The 23757-nt window shown below is 39.2% G+C and overlaps 1 protein-coding gene across 1 annotated transcript in view; it reads right to left on the bottom strand.

The window, feature by feature from the left end:
* Positions 1–395: 395 nt before the first annotated feature.
* Positions 396–23757, bottom strand: part of CDHR1 (cadherin related family member 1) — a 160902-nt gene continuing 137540 nt past the window's right edge. Inside the window, exons 15-17 of the mRNA XM_089683336.1 lie at positions 15491–15719; positions 8798–9052; positions 396–1277 (exon numbers count right to left, since the gene is read on the bottom strand). Coding sequence (XP_089539462.1) covers positions 723–1277; positions 8798–9052; positions 15491–15719 — 1039 coding nt within the window. The 3' untranslated portion in view covers positions 396–722. The remainder of the gene's footprint in view (positions 1278–8797; positions 9053–15490; positions 15720–23757) is intronic.

Raw genomic sequence — 23757 nt, 5'->3', positions numbered from 1 at the left:
AATTATTATCTTGAATCAGAACATTTGTCCCTGTTGGAAGATTAGAAGACCTCTTGCTCTAAAGAAAATTTTGGATCTCCCCTCATTTTATGTGTCAATGAAAATGGTCACCAAGACAAATAGGGGATTTACTCTCCCAAGCAGATATATAGACATACAAAAACTTGAAAGAAAAAGACACTAGGTGCTTAACCTTGTGTCTTTATAGTCCCATATTGTCAAGGCTAAGTCTGATTTTAGAAGCTCACTGGTTCTGGTTGGACGGTTCTCAAACCAGGGGACCTTTAAGAACACCCTGGGTGGATTCAGAAGTAAAGAGTACAGCAAGTGTGCCACACCAATTGCTGTAGAATCCAGGAAGATTTTTTTATATTGGGGTAATATAACAAAAGCCATATATGATATAATTTATTTAAATATTTTCGTGGAATCTATTCAAAACTAAAAACAAAAAACCTTTGCCTTTACATACACTAAGCTTTAACAGAAAACTGTATTAAAGATTGTGCTGTATTATTATAACAAGCAATGTTACAAACAACATATTTTAAGTATGTGCATGTCCTTATTTATCTGCAGATTTTTAAGCAAATACAATGTATTTTTTCATTACAGATGACATATTTCTGTTATTAACATAGTTTGCTTTTAAACATTACACAATACACAATGAACCTTGGTGCATTGGTAATAAAATGTTTCCTTAACATATCTATAGAAAACTAGTAAAAAGACACTGAGCTCCCAGCATTTTTCTTCTCCAGCATTTGTTTCAGTTCAGATACAAGAGCAGCACTGGCACTTGGAACTTTCTCCTTCATTTGCTGATCAATAATCTTAGGCGTCAAAGATCCAGAGACAGTGGGCACGCTCCATTCACGCTTACTCTGTCTTGGTATTAGGTGTGGAGGTGGAGGAGGGCAGGGGGCATGTGGTGGGAAGGAGATACATTGACTGTTGTTATTACCATTCTCATTTTGAAGACTGACTTCCACATCTTGCATAGCAAACTTTTCTGCAGAACTTGAAGACTTCTTGAACTTCAACCATTCTGTCCTAATTGTCCTGGAGGGGTGTTCTGGTCTTCTCCTTCTAATTATTTTCCTCAGGGGCATGACTTTATTAGACTTTTTGTTGCGCCAAAACATGGCAGTAGAAATTAAGACTGTAATGACCACCATAATAGCCATGACACCAGCTAGAACCCCCAAGGCTTTCATGGGGTTATCTTTACTTTGCATCAAAAAGGCAGCCACAGGCCCCTTGTGTAGAAGAGTCTGTAAAAGAGTACAAAGATAACATGTGACAGATTCTACCCATGCTGTATGTGTGCCATTTTCTGCAACATTTTATAGCTATGCAATAAGGCATCACACTGAGTAGTCAAATCTAAAATTCAAATTGTATTGCTACAGTCCACAGCCTAATGACATCAAGGCCTATCTGATCATATAACGTTAAACGTACTTGCACTTATATAGTGTATACCCTTATGCTCTCATTCACATCAAGTTATGATTTTCTGAAAGATCAATAACAGCATCTAAAAAGCTTTGAGTAAAACATATCTGATCCAATCTATACAAAAAGTATTTTATGTGCAACAATCCTACCTCTAAAATGTGCTTGCATAAACCATAAAGAACCACTGTCATGAACAATAATGTATACTGATAACTGTATGTGAATTTTGTACAAAACTATTATTTATTATGTTTTATATCAGATGATGCCTTTGCATATGTTTTATTTATACACCAACCCAGACGACTAGCAAAAGTAACAGTAACAGAGGTTGAGGCAAACATTTTTTTTCCAAAGATTTAAACCCTGTGAACAAAATGGTAAGTGTAATTGTTATTTACAGCCCCGGTCTTTGTCACTTTTTCTGGACAGCTTTGCCTGCAGGTAAATGTGGATAAAATTAGAAACAGCACTGGAAATAATTTAAAAAAATTCTTATACTTCTACCAGTACATACAAAAAAGTGAATGGTTATCAGAAAGCAATATCATTCTTGGGAGTGGCCCTCTAAATTGCATCTTAGGGGTGTCACTGTCATATATGCTGGATAGCTTGATCTGAATGTAAATGTAGGTAAAATGTTAATAAATGATAAATTAAAACAAAGAAAAGCAGATACTGAATGCTGTCATATCATGCATTTACTGCATCCAGTTATCAGAATACAATGTTTTTCAAAAAAGTGGTCCTTTAACAAGAAGATGGATTTAAAATAAAAATGTAATTATGAAAGACACCAGTTACACAAAATTAAAACATACATAACTACTGCAATGGGGAAACGCAAAGACTGGGAATTTTCCTGCTAATTAGAGATTTCTCTCTTTCTGAGCCCTCTTGCCATTAATATGCACAGCTTCCACTATCACTTCATCCAATACTAAGGACATCTAATACAAGGCACTCAAAAAACAACATTATAGATTACTGGTGGGGGGCCTGTACCAAACATCTCCAGCAACTGTAGTTGTGGAGGTGAAATCTGGAAGAATCCAAGGCCTATGGGAAAGGAACCACTCATTTTTTACTAAACAGTGGGGATCAACAGTTTGCTTTAAATTAAGTATTACACTTACAGACATTTATATTTTGTATTCTCGTACTCTTTTACAGACTATATTTGCTTATTATAAAATATGGATTTCATACATTAAAGTCAGTTGGGTCATTTGGCATAGTGTGGAGTACATTTAGAAATAGTCATTCAGTTAATGAAAGGCTTCTCTTGGTGGTCCCCTAACAATCTTTTTGATTCTGCCTCTGGGATGAATTTTGGATCTTTTCACACTTCTCCAGTACATGATGGTAGAAATCACTACAGTAACAGAAATGCTGGAGAGGACCGTACTCATGCAAATTCCAAATATCATCCATGGCCGCCTCCTGAGACTCAAAACATAGGACTTTACCCTCGATCTGATCTGGAAATGGTAAACATGAAAACAGGTAATGCAGGAAAGGAAAAGTGGAGGAAAATAGGATTATGAAATGCAAAGCGCATGGTGAATTAATAATTATTAGTTTTGCACACACACATATACTCAAACTCAATAGTGATATAGACTTCTATTGAGCAGTGGGTGTTGATGTAAAAGTTACAGGATGAAAAAGCTCATGTGTAAATAATTTTTCTGGCCCCTCTTCATTCTACCAAACACAGAATAACTGAAAATGTTGTTTGATTTGTCATGGGGTCTAAAGGTTTTGGTTGACACTGAGACAGTAGAGTATCACTGTATACATATAGCAGATACGTGGTCATTTGTATGAGTTCTATAAACAATCCAACTCAATCTGAACTCTGGGCAGATATAAAAGACAAAATTAAGCCAACTGTGTATTAATTATTAAATCATTCAGATTTCTTAAATGCAGCTAGCATAGCTACCTGAAATTTTACTTGTTATAAGCCATGCAATCCTTAGGAGAGAGTGGGGCAAGGTTGAAATTCAATCATATGTGTTGAATGCAAATATACATACATGCAAAGGAATATACTAAGACGACAACTGGGCAAACTGAGCAGAGGGGTGACCTTATCAGTTTTTGCTTCACTGTCCAGTTTTCAGACTGAGGGTGAAGAGAAGACACAACTGTATTATTTCTACAGTCTATAAATTTAACAGGGAAAGTATTGCTTATCCACCTGAGTAAATAGAAACACAAAATTCAAATTCTTTGGTAGGCAAAACATTTACTGTGTGTGCTTTTAATGTATGTATTTAGCTGTTGGCTTGGAGTTAAGCTTTAAACCATTAGTTTTATGCAGGTCTATGAAAAACGTTTTTAATAGTATTGTAAATAGAATCAGCATTCTTAAATTAATAGGCCTCCATTTGCTACAAATGTGATCTGTATTAAATTTTTCCTTTTTTAATATTGACACTTGATCAGTATGACCAAAATTATAAAAAGTTTGGATAAGTATGATTCAACAATTATATTTATCCACAGGTAGGATCTAAATGTCTTTTTTTTATTAAACCGGTGCATGTATCTGATTAATATAAGCATTAAATGAAACAATTACTGGGAGAAACATGAAAGTTGCCATTTTCTTCTCATCTGCAAATGTCAGTTGTCTAAAGGCTATGCTGATCCAAGCATCAAAACTTTGAATCCTTAACCCAGAACGTATAGCAAAAAAACGGTCTGACATTATTCAAACTTTCCTGAAGCCAGTGGATCAACATAATAACCAGACAACTAGCATTTTCAGACTGAGGTAAGTTATGGCAGCCTCCATGCTCCTCTAAAGAAACCATCCTGACAAGCTTTAGGGGTTTTTTTATGAATATTGCAGGCCCACTAAAACATATTGTACAACTACTGTATGTAATTAAAAATTACATTCAGCCCAGGACAAATGGACTATGCTCCTTCAAGTTAAATTATAGATTAGGTTTAAAACAAACTTGTATCTGAGAGTACCCAACTATATGTATAGTTTTCTTAATATCCAAGGGTGGAAGACCACATAATAATATCAGCTTTCCTTTCATCTGAAACTACAACACAGATCTTCAAGGTCTGTGACAGCTGAAACCCAAAGGGCCAGCATGGGATTCCTCTGGGACCTCATCATTCAATATTTCATTTTATTAACCAAAAAAATAGATCAACGTATTGTTTAAAATTCTTATTGCATGACAGTCAGACTCTGAAAAACCTAAAACCTTATTCTTCCAGTTCTGTTCTAAGGGACCACTGTTTTGCTTTTAATAAGCCACTTACATTAGGTTTTTTAAAAATAGTATTTACATAGCACTTTATAATTGTATACCACTTTTATGTATGTGACATAACCATGTTCCTTTAGGTCACATCTGTTATCTATTAATATAATTCATCTACACTTTGAACCACCCATGCAACAATAAACAGTAGCATGCATAAACAAAACATAAGGTTCACTACTATAGTACACTAATATTAAGTGAAACAAAAAGTACTGTAAAACAGAGAGAAATCAAGACATAAAAAGGATATTAGGACTGAAAGACAAAGACATAAAGCAAATATACTAAATATATCCTGACTAATACTTAAGGATTTTGTACTATCAACCCAATTTAACATTAGCCAGGTTTTTGTTTTTGAGGGGTGTGGAGCTGGTCTTAGATCTATCCACCCCTGCTAACTTGCCGACCTCCTCCACTCTTCCTACCACTCCATCCCCCACAGCTTTCTCCTCCTGTGCCACCATCCCTTCCCTCCTAGATTGTAAGCTCAAAAGAGCAGGGCCCTCGATCCCCTCATGTTTTGCATTGTATTGTTATTGTAATGTCACATGTTCTGTCCCCCTTTGTAATGTACAGCGCTGAGCGAACTATTGGCGCTTTATAAATACTGTATAATAATAATAATTTAAATTATTTTGTATTCTGATTTATTAAACTATGATTTATTGGGTAGTGAATGGGTAGGGGGATTAATAAAATTCCTATAGCAGCCAAAATAAGTTTAAAAAGCAGTATCCATCCTACAGTGATCAAAACCTCCTTGAAGTATGGTAATAATTTGGGTTGAGGGATGCTTTTTTTTATCCAAGTCCCAGGGTGCACTTCAATGACCAACACCGACTAGCATATGGGATAGTGTCAACACCACACAAAGTCCACATACTTGCAGGCCTTCTGACTGTAGTTATCCAAGCATACATACTTGTAATAAAGGCTATTGTTACTACTTCTGAGGGGAGAGGAACTAGGTACGAAGAAGCCCAGATTATTAAGGATTACCAAGGGATAATCCAGACCAGTTTGGATTACACAGGTTTTTGCCTCAGCAAATCAATCAGCTCTTAACTAGGAACATTAACCTGAGTATACCAAAACTGCAACAATAATAGGTTATTATTTTTCCTTAGGACTGATTGTAAGAACCAAAAAAACTAAAATTAAAAGTATAACACAATACAAAAATGATGAAACAGCAGTCAAATTCATGGGCTTTAAAATTATACCTTTGGAAATTATGTAAACTGAGATTCTCAAAACATCCAACTGATGTGCCCTACAGAAAACGAACACCACATTTCCAAGGTAAATTATTTTGTTTGACTATAAATGTAATGCTATAATATATGAGTTGCCTACAAGAACCTTTTTACATACACAAATCGTTACAAAAAAATTACAACCTTTTACAAAACTGTCAAAAGGTACTGTTAGAGGACAAATCCATGGCTCAGTTTTTTGGGTAAAGGTCAGCAATAGACAACCTGTTGAGTGTAGTGTACTGAACAATGTTTGTAGGAAATTGAGAGTGCCAGATATATACAGTAAATCAAAATGTCAACTTTACAATCTTGATCAAGAAAAGTAGTATTTGGTGAAGAAATTGTAGTGCTAATCACTAGACTCTGCAAAAATAAACCCCAACGTTGTTGTCATTGTCTGCAATAATAACCCCCATCATTGGTATCAGTGTCTTCAATGATTACTCCTAACATCAGTGTCAGCAGTAAAAAACAGAGCATTGGTGTCAGTGACTACAACATTAACCCCCGCAACATTAAATTCAGTGACTGCAATAACATACCTCTGAACCTGTATATGTGAGTGCATGTGAGTCAGGGCCTGGACTGAGTGAAGCTAAAAAGAGAGGGCCAGCATGACTGGGGCTTGCAGACGAGGCGGAGATTGGATTGGGGTGGGAGTAGATTCAGTAGGTGGGGGTGGTTACTCACCTGATTGGAGTAAGAGACCTTGAGGGTGGTATTGCCAGGATGAGGAGAGGGGTTGGGACTTGTCGAAGATCAGTAGGAGCTTGTGCCAGCATGGGTGTTGTTTCTCCCGCCCTCCCTCCCTGGAACTGTTTTGTTTTTTTGTTTGTTTTGTGGTTATTGGTTTTGTCCTTTTGCGTTTGTCCTGTTGTTTGTTTTGTGTGGGTTCATTGATTTTGTTTTCTTTTCTTGATCATCATTTGGTGTCCTGTGGTGTTTTTCTGGTTTTCTCTTTTGTCATGGCAGCCGGCAGGGGTCGCTGGGTCTTTGAAGGCGGTGCTGGAGTGATAATTTGGCGGATTATGGGTTGGGCCCATCGTAGGTATGGGTGTTCCTTCCCAATTATAAGGTCATGTTGGTAACGTGGGAGTTCATTGACTGTATCTGGGACTATGTAACTGTAGTATTGTCCCAGAGGCGGTGTAGTAGCGGCTGGGGGCCTTTTCATTGGGTGTCAGATACAGCAGAGTTATTGATGTGAGTAGCAGTGCCTTCGAAGACCTTTTACGCGGTTGGGATCATTACTGGCAGTTATTTGATTGTACTGTAAAAAGTGTTATGCAAGAGTTATGTTAAATAAATGGGCTGCTATGGCCGATTTTACACCAAAAGGAGAGTCGCATGGTTATTTAAGTAGGGAACGTTAAAGGGGTGGTTGTTTTATGGATTAGGTGGTAAGTATTAGCCTTGATTTTCTGCATGTCCCTCAGTCATGTTTTGCTACCAATTTCATTATCCTTGTACACTGTGCTTGCTGTGAAATACATTCTTTTTGTTAATGCATCTACACTCCCCCCTAACACTAATGGTGGTATGGTGGTATGGTACTGTGTATGCTACTTACTTAGGTATTCAGCAGTCCTTTCCTCTGGATTCAGCTGACAACCTCAGTGCTTAGCTCAGCTTAACCCAGCTTCTTATTTCAGGGTTGCTATTTTCCTGCACCCTATCAAGTCACCCTTGCATGCTGTTTATGTCTGTCTGTATGGATGTGCCTCCCAGTGTCCACAGGAACACATAGCTCCAATGGAAAGCCAGTTTCTTTTTTTTTTCCCCCTCTTCTCTTGTTCCTGCAAGTGATTGTAATTGGCCCTGTGCCGCCTTTACTGAGCCCTTAAAGCAATCAACTACCCGAATGTTTGCTATCTGTGAAGTTCATGGTTGGGTAGGTTTATCAACTTTTACCTTTTTTCAAACTAGTTAGAGAATGGGTTTACTGATATATAGCAAATTGCTTGCCCCTTTCTACTTTTACTTAGTTATTAACATGCATATTTTATTTTTTTTGGAAATGATATGGCTCAGTAACATTTTGAAATGTTGAATTTTGAAGGTTAAAAGTAAACATCAGATATAAAAAAATGAACAAAGCACATCCCACTATAGTGTGCTCTATCCTAAATCCAAAGCACAGAGTATGGTTCCTCTCTGATCTCTCATTTCTGCTATTTGCATGAGTCACTTCTGACAGTTTTTCCTGACACAGTAGCCTGTAGGGAGAAGGCCCACCTTCTTCCAGCAAACATCAGGTGACTCATAGCCTCAGTGCTGTTTATTTTTCTATGAACCTGTAAGCCTGTGTAGAGGGGGTGTGTTCCTTCCCTCCAATCAGCTGTCAAATATCAGGGAATTCTGTGCTCTAGCTGTAGTGTGTATAATGTCAGATCCCCACCCCCTGGTGCTAGAGCTAAGAAAAAAATCCATGGATTTTTGTGTATTTAGAATGATCTATACAAGAAATGGCAGCAGATAAACAGGTACAACCTATGTTTTGTTTTATCTCTGTGCATCACCTGGGGCTAGTTACTTCACTGGGTATGTGTAATGGTTTACAACCACTTTAAAAAATGTATAACTGTAATTGCTGTGCCCTACTGGTGAGATTTCCTGCCTGGGTGACACCTGGGTGAAAATCCCCCAACAAGGGACACCAGAAGCAATAAAAACATGAGAGATTTTATTACCCTTCTTTACTCTACCATAAACAAAAGTATGTTTGACTGGAGCAAAGCAATCAAAATCTTAAAAAAGGAACCAAAATCTTACCTCCTCAGTTACATCAATCTTGACCACTGCAGTCGTGCTGAATGATGGGGAACCTCTGTCTTTTGCCTGTACAACCACAGACCATTTGCAATTCTTGTTCCGGGTGATGTTCTGAATTACATCCAGAGACCGGATATAGGATTTGAGTTTTATCTCTCCAGTATTCTGGTCTATATCAAATACATTGTCTGGATCAGCTTGCATGATGGAATAATTTACTACATTGTTTGGTTCTTCTGCATCCTCATCAGTTGCCTAATCATAAATTGAAAAAAACAGAAAAATATGTCAAAAGAAAGCATGTCCATCCAAAATTATGGCTGGTTAAAACAAAGCATTTATCTTGACATTTAAAGTGGTAGTCAACTCCACTTTTTTTTGGTTGTACCCACAGATAAGCCTATAATAAGGCTTGCTTGGAGGTACAGTCAATGTCTCCCAAACATGCACCATTTAGTAGATATTCACTGATATTGCAGACAGTGATCTCACTGGCACCTGTGCACTGAAGGTCCCTTCAGAGCTCTGTGACATGGCCATGATTCCTGTGCTCAGCCATTCAAATTGCCTGCGAAACCAGGAAGGAAGACCGGGTGAAGATGCAAGACCTGTCAATGAAGATAGCGCACCACTTGAGGGCTTCATTTTATGGTCAGTATTTCATAATGTGCTTGTATGTGATGCATACTAGCACATTCTGCCACTGCTTTGCATAGAATTTCCTTTTTTTTTTTTAAATGCCAGAGTTTACTACCGCTTTAATATAATATTATGGTTCAAGATAAAGAACAAGTTATAATATTTTAGGACTATACAGTGATGAATTTCACATTTGCAGTATCTAATATTTCGCAAACCTCACCCTGTTCACCGTGAAGGCCTCTAGCTAATTCATATGCTTCATCCAGGCTAGAAATCCTGGTAGTAGCTGCATTATACCTGGTAGCAATAGTATATCACAGATGTTACAGTTGTAGAATTATGCTCTGCTTCCAGTTTATAAAAGAATAAAAGACAAACATCATCTGCTACCTACTGGAAACTCTAGGAACTGAATACGGTTATTTGCTGGTAAAGTGTTACACCCAAGACTATACATTCACTATATCCAGTCTTCCACAGTACACAGAACATGGAAATGTAATTTTAGTAAATATAAACTGCTAAATGCCTTTTTTCATCAGCAGTCAGCAGTTAGAGCAGTCTTGTGACTTCTATCAGTGTCCATCAGAGCTTGTAGGGGGAGTTTTAATTCTCCTCTATGAGACTGCGGGACTCCTGACCCCATGTCCAATTCTTTGGCAATACACACCAAACTGAGCTTGCCCCCAAGGCCCTCTTCTATCAGGAGTTATACTGGGGACAGTATAAAAAGAGGAGGATCAGAGCAGACAGGATCAAACAGCCTTTTTACACAATGCGGAGGATTAACCCCTTAGGTTCCACAGTGAGCATAACAAGCATGTTTTACTGCATATGCAGACTGATTTTAATGTTGTGGGTTTAGTAATACTTTAAATAGTATATCCCACCAAAACCCAATGGGAAAGGGTGGAAACCCCTGAGGGGTATTTACTGAAAATGGTGGCTCTGCTAAAAGAAAATTTCCCTTTCATCCTAAACTGACAATGATTTGCCAGAGGAATAAATAAATGGATATAAGGTGCCACACCCTCTGTGTGAACAGGTGTCTAAACATTAATAGCAGTATTGATCAAACAATTAAAAACATATATCAAATTGCAATAGATATGGGATATTCAGATATAACAACAAATATCCAGCTTTTAAAAGTGAGTCCAGCCAGGTTTAAATGTCTTTTCATGAAATTGACATACTTGAAGTAAAAGTACTCACACTTTTGCAATTAACCTATGAATGCCAGTGTTAATTAAAGGAGCAGAGGGTTACCCTGATATACCACTCTATAAGGAGCTGAGTGGATTAATTGCCTCTTCACTCCTAGATGTATCACTATGAGTGGGTCTGTAGTGTGGATTCTTCCTTCTTTGGGGCTTTCCTTTCCTGGATGTATTGTTGTAAACGAGCGTGGTGCATGGATCCACACCTCCCTATGCCATACACTTCATCTCCGCATACATGCCAGGGATAAAAGAAAAGGAAATAGTGCCTTATCCTCAATAAAACATATAGCTTTATTTGTGCCTATATGCACTCACATTATATAAGATTTGATTGCGCTTGTATAAAATGCCAGTAAAGTGTCAGTGTGACCAGCCTGAACGGCGTGTGGACACACACTGCCTATACTCGCCGTACGAAGGAGTCAGGTACGTGGTGACGTCAGCGCCCCTACCCAACGCGTTGCGCCACAGGGTCACGTGGCTTCGTCTGGGGGGGGGGGTGTGTATGCGGAGATGAAGTGTATGGCATAGGGAGGTGTGGATCCATGCCCCACGCTTGTTTACAACAATACATCCAGGAAAGGAAAGCCCCAAAGAAGGAAGAATCCACACTACAGACCCACTCATAGTGATACATCTAAGAGTGAAGAGGCAATTAATCCACTCAGCTCCTTATAGAGTGGTATATCAGGGTAACCCTCTGCTCCTTTAATTAACACTGGCATTCATAGGTTAATTGCAAAAGTGTGAGTACTTTTACTTCAAGTATGTCAATTTCATGAAAAGACATTTAAACCTGGCTGGACTCATTTTTAAAAGCTAAATATTTGTTGTTATATCTGAATATCCCATATCTATTGAAATTTGATATATGTTTTTAATTGTTTGATCAATACTGCTTTTAATATTTAGACACCTGTTCACACAGAGGGCACGGCACCATATATCCATTTATTTATTTTTCAATATACATATATGAGAATGTAAAGAGGAGCCAGCGAACTCACTTTCTAGTAAATCACATTTTATACATATCACATTCCTAGTGGCTCACAGGCACTCACACTTTATCGATTTGCCAGAGGAACTCTCCAAAAGCAACAAAGAAAAATGCAAATTTTTCTAGACTAGAACTAGAATAGAACCCCTGTCATATTCGTCTGTCTGTGCCCCTGTTGGGGATTTTCCCCTTACTTGCTGTATAGTAAATGCACTTTTACTGGGTCAGAAAGTAAGAGAAGAGATCTCAAACTGCAGCCCTGATAACAGTAATAATGACACAGGAATTATAATCCTTCCCCACTCTAAAACAAACAAAATTGTAAAGTCTAAACTTAAAAAAAAAAAAGTTACTTACAATGACATAGCTATTTAGATCTCTGAATGCAATATTTTAATCATGCCTATAAAGTTTGGAGGAGATGTAATAGGAAAGGTCAATGTGAAAATGAGATGACCAGTGGAAATCACTGTAAATGTTGTGATCATTAGAAACCTTGGCACCCAGAAAACAATATGAGGACATTTACCAATCTTGTTGAAAAGCAAAGCATAAATAAACAGTGGCAGTAAGACAGACTGTGTTATAGATTTACTACGATCAGTAATTCCTCTCTCAACTGCTCTAAAGCAGCACTGTGACAGAATGAACTTCTTAATTTTGTGTCTGTTTAGAACAGGATACATTTGTGCCTGGAGATATGCTGCAGAAGACCATACAAAACTAGGAACATTACATGAGGCCCTTGAGGGTTAGGGACTGATGTGAATGTACAATATACAGTTGCAAGAAAAAGTATGTGAACCCCTTGGGATTACGTGGAGTTTTGCATGAATTGGGCATAAAATGTGCTCTGAACGTCATCTAAGTCACAACAATAGAAGAACACAGTCTGCTGAACATAATACTACACAAACATTAGATGTTGCCATGGTTTAATTGCACATAACATGTAAACATTCACAGCGCAGGGAGGAAAAAGTATGTGAGGCAACTGTATGTGTAAAGCGCTGCGTAAATTGACAGCGCTATATAAGTACATGTAATAAATAAATGAGGCTAGTAGAGATCAATGCTATTACCCTGATCAATGTTCCCACTGCAGACTGCTGAGGTCTGCATATGGCTCTTGAACAACAGGAGGGGCACCAGGAGTTTAGAGAGAAAATCTGTCTCATCCTTGGTAATAAAATCAGAACCTTGCAAACTGTGACACTTTACTGTCTAGGAATGGGTCTGGTCTACAATCCTGTTCGCGAATCTTTGCTGAGCAAAAGGCAGCTTGATTTGCAACTACTGTAATTTTGTCACAAATTTGCTTGATAAATGACCCCCTATGTGTTTTCAATGAAATGATTATGGTTCTAAGACTACTGGACCATTACTATGTTAACAATTTAGGTTAAAATAGATCTTAGCCTTGGTTTACACTATTGAAGGTTCTGCATGTTTCCTTTGCATGTGCACAGCAGTCCATTCATTTTAAATGAGCTGCTGTGCCTGTGGGACATGCAAGGAAAAAAGTCCCTGGCCCATTTTGAAAATGCAGAACTGCCTAGTGCGAACCCAAAAATGCAACATGTTTTCTAATGCATGGGGGTCCCCTTAACAATAAATGGCATGCCCGTGTGCAGCATGGTTTTTCTGTGGGTCAGGTAATGCACATGATTTTGCATGGTTTCCCAACCCGCACAGATTTCAACCTAGGCTTAGTGCAATTCATATTTAATAAAATATTCACTCTTACCACTAGGCTGAAAGTCTTAAGAATGTAACGGATGTGCTTCCAAATAAGATTTAATTTACTGGGTATGTTTCTGTCATTTGCCACGAGAAGTTACCTGCCTTTGTTTCTAGGTTTTTGGCATCAAAATTTATTTGAGAAATACCACATACACTTGAGTTTTTAATGATAATCCATTAGTGATAGCAGGTGTCGGTGCACATTCGGAGCATGCGTGCTCCCTCATCATGGCCTGATGAGGGAGCACACGTGCTCTGAAAGCGTGCCAACCACCGCTATCACGTGACCGGAAGTGACGTCTCAACCAAGGGAATCCCGGAACTAGAGGATGTGCTGGAAGCCACCAGCACCACTGCCAGATGCCAGCGACCACCATCCATCTAGAGTCTTCATATTCCTTCACTACAGTGGATGCTTTTTAATTTACAAGTGCAAACCTACTTAAGCTTTGTGAGTGACTTGTATTACTACACTTTTTATTCATTAAAAAGCTTTTATACTGCACTTAGAGGGCGCCACCTCTTTCTTACAAAATATTTACTAATACTACCATTAATTATTGATGGTGCAGTAGACCACAGCAAGAAATGCAAGATTTGGTTACACAAATACAATTGCTTCTGTTCATGTCTATTCATGTGTATTGAAGTACAAAGATCAATATACACCAGTCAGCCATAATTTTATGACCACCCACCTAATATTGAGTAGGTCCCCCCTTGGCTGCAAAAACCACTTGGCCATCACTAGACTTCTGAAGGTATACTGTGATATCTAACACCAAACCAGCAGTAGCCATCCTTTTAAGTCCTGTAAGTTACAAGGTGGGGCTTAAATGCACTGGACTTGTTTTTCCAGCACAAATCAAAGATGCTTGATTGGATTGAGATCTGTACAACACTTCATATTCATTGTTGTGATTGTTTTGCAGTGTGGGGCACATTATCCTGCTGAAAGAGGCCACTGCCATCAAGGAATACCGTTTCCATGAAGGGGTGTACTTTGTCAGCAACAATGTAGGTGGTCCATGTCACGTAACATCCACATGAATGGCAGAAAACCAAGGTTTCCCAGCAGAAGACTGCCCAAGGAATCACACTACCTCAGCCGGCTTGCCTTCTTCCCATAGTGCATCGTGGTACCATTCCTTCCCTAGGTAAGCATCGTGCACACCTGTACATCCACATGATGTAAAAGAAAATGTGATTCATCAGGACGGGCCACCTTCTTCTATTGTTTCATGGTCCAGTCATGATGCTTACATGCCCATTGTAGACGCTTTTGACATGGACCAGCATGGACATTCCGATAGGTCTTTGGCTTTGCAGCACCATATACAACAAACAGCAATGACCATTTTTTCTGCTTTCAAAACATTAACTTCACAGACAACATGTTTACTTGCTGCCCAATATATCCCACCAACTTATGAGTGCATATGTAACAAGATAATCAATGTTAATTACTTAAGGTGGCCTTTTAATGATTTATACCTACAGGTAAGCCTATAATAAGGCTTACATGTAGTACAATAAATATCTCCTAAATGTACAGAGTTTAGTAGATATTTACTTTAGCATCACCGGGGATGTCACCTGCGCATGCACACTGCTCTCTCAATTGACAGCATGCCATCCATTGAAAGAGCTGTGCAGTGGCGGTGACTCCAGTGTGCAAGCGCAGGAGTGACCTCATCACAGATTGGCCAGTCAAATGACAGCAGTGTGCGGACCCGGAAGGAAGACCACGTGAAGCCATGTCAGCGGTCGCAGTGTACAGCTGGAGGGCTTTGTTTTCAGGTAAGTCTTTCATAATGTGCTAGTATGCCATGCATACTAGCACATTATGCTCTTAACTTGCAGGGAGATTTTTTTTCATTTTCTTTTTTGCAGTTTACTACCACTTTAACCTGTCAGTTGTTGTAAAGATGGCTGATGGGTGTATGTCTAGTATACAGTGGGTAGAACAAGCTAAAACAGGTCAGGAAAGCCATTTTCATTAACACGTGTGAAGCTCTTAGCATCTCTTTCCCAGAAACATCAAAACTAGAAAAAATGTATAATTTATACTGTGCCATAACATACCTCTATTTTTACTGGGGATCCAATGACCATTGTCTTCTCCTGAATGTTCTCACTGAATTCTGGGCAATGATCATTGATATCGAGTACAGTAACAAACACTTCAGCTAAGCTATACTTCCCTTCAGTATCCTCAGCTTTGACATAGAAGTTATATTTAGAGTTATCTTCAGCATCAAGTGAGGCCCACGGTTGAGTATAAATGATACCAGTTGAAGGGTGAATCAGAAAGCTGAAAGGAAAAGTACAAAATTGGGTTCATTTTATCTATAAGGGCTTAGGCAAAAAAAACAAATCTTGTACATTCATATGACAAACTGTACCTGAAACACCTACTATTATTAGAATTTATAAAGGAAACAGAAGTGCACATTTTGTTCAGTCAGGACTGCATAGCACTGCTTTGTAGAAAGGGTGTGAAATGCTGTGAACTCTATCACCTTTATACAGTATGTGATCTGTGCTAGAACAGAATGTTGCATAAGAGTAAAAAAATGCAGAGGAAAGTAGGGAAATAAAGTATTGCTAAGACAGACAGAAATCGCTAACAATGGGCTTTCCCCCATAACAGGCACTTTTTTGTAGTGCGATCCCTTTGACAACACAACACATACTCTTTGAACAATGCGCCTCTGGCAGAATTTGAGAGACTTTGGTAACAAAGCTCCACTGGCAAAATGGTGTGGAGTTTGGCTGTGGTAGCATGGATCTCATGCTTGGAGCTAAACAAGAGCCCCATAAAAAAAGGTAACCCAAGTGCCTAAAAAAATATGGTTACAGCATAAAGTTATTGAGTGTTTTAGTTGTTGTCACTGGAAAGGCATGTTTGCATTATCCAAAAAGTGCTTACTAGTCCCAGATAGGACTGATGGACTACTAATTTCCACAATGTTTTTCCAACTTCTGGCTAACAATATGGTCAAAGGACAGAGGTTCTGTGCCTACAAGCTTCTGAGAGTTTCATGAATGTGACACACAGAAACACGAAAAGCAGCTCACTGGTGTCATCCACTTACTTCATCTTTATTTCTGACGTAGGTAGGATAGAGCAACAAGCACATTTTGACCACAGCTGGTCTATATAATAGCTATGATTTAAGCTCAACTTCAGATAAAATTTGCCCTTTCAGTAAGGCTCCCCTGCACTGCTTGTTAAGCTAGGGGGAGCTGAAGAGGCTGCATTACCAACTTCACCCCGACTCCAGCCAGTTCCAGCACTTTCCATCCAGGTAGTGGACAGTCCCTCAATGTCATCATTTACAATACAGGACTATTAACACTGCATTGTGTGTTGAGGGTGCAGGCATGCTGCCACAACTGGGAGCACCTTAGAGATGAGGCTTCTTTGGACTAGCCGAACTGACAGTGGTCTGTGTCTGTATCGTTGCTCACTTCGAGATGTGTTCCTTTCCACCATTTATCAGCAGCAGTTATAAGAATACCAAGTAGGGTGATTTGATCTTTCATCTACAGCACTGTGGTATGCATACAGATGTTCCATTTAAATAGAATGCAACACTCTAAAATAAAAAGCGCTTTTTACTATGCATTACTATACAGTACATTTGTTTTATGCATTACCATGCTCCTTAAACTTCTTCACATAAATATGTTACTGGTAAACTAAATTAGTGGGTTTTTTTTAGTATGAATAGTACTTATCTACTGTAAATAAAGAACTTTGACCAAAATGACATATGATGCAGTCTATCAATAGAGTTAACACAGCAGTCTTTGTTTTTCTGAATTGCCCCTGCAACATAGGTTACTGTCTGTTCATTCTGCAAGTAAATTCTGTTATTTTTCTGTTTCAAACCACATGAAGACCAAGCATTTTCTGGAACTTTGTTTTCAAGTCTAAATCAGTATTTTTTGCTAGAAAATTACGTATAATTCCCAAATATTATATATACTTTTTTTTTCAGCAAAGACCCTAGAGAATGAGATAGTGATAATATACAGTGAGGGACAGAAGTATTTGAACACCCTGCGATTTTGCAAGTTCTCCCACTTAGAAATCATGGAGGGGTCTGAAATTCACATTGTAGGTGCATTCCCACTCTGAGAGACAGAATTTAAAAAAAAAAATTCAGGAAATCACATTGTATGATTTTTAAAGAATTTATTTGTCTTGCACTGCTGAACATAAGTATTTGAACACCTGAGAAAATCAGTGTTAATATTTGGTACAGAAGCCTTTGTTTGCAATTACAGAGGTCAAACGCTTCCTGTAGTTCTTGACCAGGTTTGCACACACTGCATCAGGGATTTTGGCCCACTCCTCCACACAGATCTCCATTAGATCTGTCAGGTTTCGGGGCTGTCGCTGAGCAACACTGAGTTTCAGCTCCCTCCAAAGATGTTCTATTGGATTTAGGTCTGGAGACTGGCTAGGCCACTCCAGAACCTTGATATGCTTCTTACGGAGCCACTCCTTGGTTATCCTGGCTGTGTGCCTTGGGTCGTTGTCATGTTGGAAGACCCAGCCACGACCCATCTTCAATGCTCTGACTGAGGGAAGGAGGTTGTTGCTCAAAATCTCACAATAATGGCTACATTCATCCTCTCCTTAATAAAGTGCAGTCGTCCTGTCCCCTTCACAGAAAATCACCCCCAAAGCATGATGTTACCACCCCCATGCTTCACAGTAGGGATGGTGTTCTTGGGATGCAACTCATCCTTTTTCCTCCACACACGACGAGTGAAGTTTAGACCAAAAAGTTCTACTTTGGTCTCATCTGACCAAATGACTTTCTCCCATGCCTCCAGATGGTCATTGGCAAACTTCAGACGGGCCTGGACATGTGATGACTTGAGCAGGGGAACCTTCCGTGCAATGCATGATTTGAAACCATGACGGCGTAGTGTTCTACCGACAGTGACCTTTGAAACTGTGACCCCAGCTCTCTTCATATCATTGGCCAGCTCCTCCCTTGTAGTTCTGGGCTGATTCCTCAACTTTCTTATCAGTGATACCCCATGAGGTGAGATCTTGCATGGATCCCCAGTCTAAGGGAGACTGACAGTCATCTTTAGCCTCTTCCGTTTTTTAACAATTGCTCCAACAGTTGATCTATTTCCACCAAGCTGCTTGTCAATTGCCCCGTAGCCCTTTCCAGCCTTGTGGAGGTCCACAATTTTGTCTCTGGTGTCTTTTGACAGCTCTTTGGTCTTGCCCATGGTAGTAGTTGGCGTCTGACTGACTGTGGGGTGGACAGGTGTCTTTAAAGAGCTCAGACAGGTGCTACTAAGTTAGATTAATGAGTGGAGTAGAGGTGGACTTTTTAAAAGCACAGTAACAGGTCTTTGAGAGACAGAATTCTTGCCGTTTCTTAGGTGTTCAAATACTTATGTTCAGCAGTGCAAGACAAATAAATTCTTTAAAAATCATACAATGTGATTTCCTGAAATTTTTTTTGATTTTTTTTAAATTCTGTCTCTCAGAGTGAGAATGCACCTGCAATGTGAATTTCAGACCCCTCCATGATTTCTAAGTGGGAGAACTTGCAAAATCGCAGGGTGTTCAAATACTTCTGTTCCTCACCGTGTATGTATATATATATATATATATATATATATATATATAGCCCAAGTTGTTTTGTAAAATATGAAAGAGGATTTTACGGCAAGTAAATAGATACATAAAAATTTAAGTTGTGTATGCTCATGGAATGGCAACAAATTACAGTACATTAACATATTCATAGGCAATGCTTTAACAATTTTTACAGGCTACCGGTTTAGTGTTCCAGAGGAGGTCTAGCACTAGAATTATTGCTCTAATGTTCTCAGCAATACCTCACAAATGTGCTGCAAACACTATTTACATATGCATGCATGACTTACACATGTGTTCACTTCTGCACGTGAGCACGAAGGGATGAGGGCACTTTAAAATCTTATTTTCCTAATTTTATTTTTTATTTTTACACTGTCCCCTTTTTTAAAAAAATTATCATTTTTTTTCCTATTACAAGAAATGTAAATAAGCATGACAGGTCCTCTTTAAAGAGAGATCTGGGGTCAAAAAGACCCATTATCTCTCCCTTACCTTTAAAAGCAAAATATCAAAATAAAAAAAAATATTTGTTGATCTTTTGCTTATAAAAAAAACAAACAAACAAAAAAAGACGTTTAAAAAAAAAAAAATTGTTTACATCCGCCTGGACCAGATGTGATGTGATGTAATGACGTCGCTCCAGTCCTCCAATACCATAGGGTCTCTCATCGCATCTAGGAGCAGCTTGCCGGATCATTTCTTGGGTGCGCTGGTTTTAACGGTAAGCCCAAGAAACACCAGCGAGCGCCCTCTCCCACCACTACTGCCATAGGCTGGAAAAAAAAAAAAAAAAAAGATACCGAGGTTATGGCTGATATCTTCAGCCATAACCCCAGTAAACCGCTTGAAAACCATAATGCCCCATTCACACGTGAATTACACCACGAGACATTTCATGTGGGAGACCTGGAAGGGCTCCCTGGTGATTAGCTGTGGAAGGTAGCCCCATTTTAAACAATACAAGTCTGGAAGCTCCTGCAGCTAACCGTGGTTGCTCGCATGTAATTGCTCATGGAGCAAGTACATGTACAGTAAAATGATCTGCCCTAGGTGCAGACTGTCTTTATCAAGGGCCGATCATTTGGACAGAATTGCTCCAAAGCGATTACAATAGGCTGTTATTAGCTGTGGGAGTTTTCAGTTTATTTATTTCTGCAGCTCATCTCGGGGAACCCCTGCTGGGTATCCTGCATGCAATCACCAACAGCCCCAAATACAAGTGTCAACGGGCCTAACAGACTAATCTCTCCAGCATAAGTGAAAGTTAGAGAGCTGAGACAAACCATTTACCAGTGACAGGGATGCAGACAATGAGCAGCTTTTATTCATATAGATAAAATATTTATCTCAAAAGTAAAAAATGAACTGCTTAATGTGGAGCTAAACCCGTCGGTTTGACTGTTCCCCCCAAAAAGTGACATTCAAGGCATGTGATGAATGATAACTGTCACAGATACTAAGAACCAGGGGCGGACTGACCATTTGGAAACTCGGGCACTGCCTGAGGGGTCAGTAGGGGGCCCCATGAGATGCCCCTGGTACCTTTTTCATGGGCTTTTTTGAGTTTGGGCAAGGACACAGGGGCCCCATGATCCCCTATTGTCCGGGGGCCCCATGAGTTGTCATTCCGTCCCTGCTATGAACAGTCAAACCAACAAATGGCTGGTGTCCTAACTGGTCACATGTGGAGCATCATAGCATCTGAAGATCAAACAGAGGCAAAACTATTAGCTTCCTTGTCTGGAAAGGATTGAAGCATTAGCTGGTGTTAGGCTATCCAGACAGTGCTGCTGTCCAAGAGTGGCTATATTGCTCCTCCATGGATACAGTAAGGGAGTGAGTGTAACCTCTCCAAGACAGGATGACACGTTTACCAGTGGATCAGTATGGGAAAACAAGGGGAACATTTTCTAAAAAAACCCCCAAAAACAAAAAAAAGAAAACTAATTTCGCGACCCAGGGCTTTTTTTTCTCAGAGAATATGTGCAGGAACTCCCCTTTTCAAAGTCACCCTGTGTGTCCACCCCCTACCCACCTGAGCATCGTTCTTGGATCATACCCTTCATGTCCCTCCCAGTGCAGCTCCTTTTAGAGAATACAGAACCAAATATCATTTTGTGGTGCTAAGTAGCTTGTATGGAATTTGCTAATTATCACAAGAAAGGCAGTAAAATAGATCTCCTGTAGCTAGCAACAATAGATCCACCCTAGCAACAATGAACTCCACACAGCCAGCATCAATAGAGCCTCCCAGTAGCCAGCAACAATAGACTCCTCCCTCAACAGTAGATCCCTCCCAGCAATGATTGGCCCCCCAAAGCAACATCTCCAGCAAAAATAGATAATGCACCAGCAGCAACAATAGACCCCTGGTCAAAAATATATCCAATCTAGCAACAAGAGATCCCCCAGCAGCTTCAAAAGACCCTCCAGCACCCCTTGCGACTACATACATTCATTGCTGGAGGTGCCTGAACTGCGTCCCCTCGCTTTCCCGTTGAAAAAAAACTCTACTGCCGCCACCACCACATGTAAGGATTGGTAAACTGCAAGATATTACATTTCTGCTTTGGGCGTATAGATGCTTTAAATGTGTTTGTTTTATACATTGGGGAATTGGTGCATTTAATGCAGCTATTTTCAATTCCATTTCAAGCACTGGTAATTTTAGGGACAGATATTCTAAGATCATGGTTGTGAAAAACTGTGCTAGCAAGTGCTGGTTTTATAGCTCACTTGTAAAATGTTACATGTATATGCCTACTTGAGTTCAGAATGTCTAGACCTCTATGGCTGCATACGCCAAGCTCAACTCACACCGTTGCAGCAAAATTGGCAATTATAAGACTCCAGAGAGAGAGATATAATTTCTCCGGTACAAATCATTAGTAAGATCTCATCTAGAATATGCAGTTCAGATTTGGGCACCAATTTACAAAAAGAATATTGGGGAACTGGAGAAAGTACAGGGAAGGGCAACCAAACTGATAAGAGGTATGGAGGAGCTCAGCTATGAGGAAAAACTAGAGGAACTGAATTTATTCTCTCTTAAAAAGAGGAGATTAACGGGTTATATGATCACCATTTATAAATACATCAGTGGTTCATTTAGTGAACTCAGTGTAGAGAAAAGAAATATAAACTCCAAATACGGAAAGGTTTCTTTACAGTAAGAGCAGTGAAAATGTGGAATAGACTCCATCAAGAGTTGGTTCTTGCCAGCTCAGTGGATTGCTTTAAAAAAGGTCTTGATTATTTCTTGGCTTCACAGAATATATCTGGATACTAACATTTATAGGTAAAGTTGATCCAGGGAATATCTGATTGCCTCTTGGGGGATCAGGAAGGAATTTTTTCCCTGCAGGAGCAAATTTGATCATGCTTTGCTGGGTTTTTTTGCCTTTGTCTGGATCAATTGTGGGTATAGGATTATAACTTTTTTTTTTTTAATGGTTGAACTGGATGAACTTTTGTCTTTTTTAAGCCAGACTATGTAACTATTTACTTTTTTTTTTGTTAGACATTAGTGAATATGCAAAAATCTCTATAGGATGCTGCTAAACTGTAAAAATTGTATAATGTCCTTTATGTTTCCATAAGATCTCTAAGATACAAAAAAATGCCATGGGTGTGAATAAGTTTATTTACACTTACAGGCTTATTCACTAGATAATGCTGGGAGCACAGGAAAAGCAATAGGAATTTGCTTGGAATCAGACCAGTACAAGATTATAACTATGGGTATTGCAGTTTGGACGTAAAGTGGTTGTAAATGCTCAAAGCTTTTTACCTTCATGCATTCTATGCAGTGTGTGTTTAGCAGCCCCACCAGCCCCCAAAATACTTACAGGAGCCCCCTCTGGATCCAGCGACTGGCTCCTGCTATTGTCAATAACAACCAATGATCCAATGAGGAGAGAGCAAAGGACAGGCCGAGCTGAGCTAGTGTGTGAATGGACACACAGAGCAGCGGCATTGCAGTCCCCATAGCAAGTTGCTTGCTATGGAGGCACTAGTCAGGAGGGAGGGGCCAGGAGCCCTGGTGGGAGAAATGTATGACAAATCACCTCCTCTCTGCTAATTCATGAAAAAATTATTTCTTAAACTTAGTTTAAACACAGCATTCTGGGCTATTATAAGCAAATGATGACAGGAAACAGGACACCAAAATTCTAGGTAAAATAAGTAGTTAAACAATGCTTTGGAAATCACAAAACAAATACAAAATCTGCAGCTCTCTCATATCTCCTGCTGATTTCCTGCACTTACTAAATGACATTAACATAATGTTCAATGTCAAAGAAAAAAAAAAAACAACATGCCTATATTTAGTCTTGCCGCCTCTAAAAAGTGAGAAAACCAGAATAAATTGCCAGAATTATCTGCTCCTCTCTACCTTATATTCTGTGAGCGCAGCTGTCATGTTCAGTTATCAGTGTTCCAACTGCGTAGACAGCCTTCCCCCACTCTGATCCAATTAACAGCTTGTTCCAAGGATTTAGTGAGAAACCAAATTTAAACCACCAATGAATAGCAGTGTGGTACAGTCTCGTAAGATGTGCATGCCTTAATCACTATGACTGTTTTACAATGTGACATGTACTCTAATGAACAAAGGAGCAACAATGGTACTTTTGGTTAACAAAACACCAAAGCGGAAAATTTATCTAAAATGTCAGAGTGCAGGTAAGATTGTCTGCATTTAGAGAGA

The sequence above is a fragment of the Staurois parvus genome, unplaced genomic scaffold (assembly GCF_062004578.1).
Source record: "Staurois parvus isolate SC_StPar_1 unplaced genomic scaffold, SC_StPar_1.0 ptg000306l, whole genome shotgun sequence".
In the NCBI taxonomy this organism is placed as follows: Eukaryota; Metazoa; Chordata; class Amphibia; order Anura; family Ranidae; genus Staurois; species Staurois parvus.
Note: the sequence above shows the minus strand (reverse complement) of the source record. Positions and strands in the feature narration are given on the sequence as shown.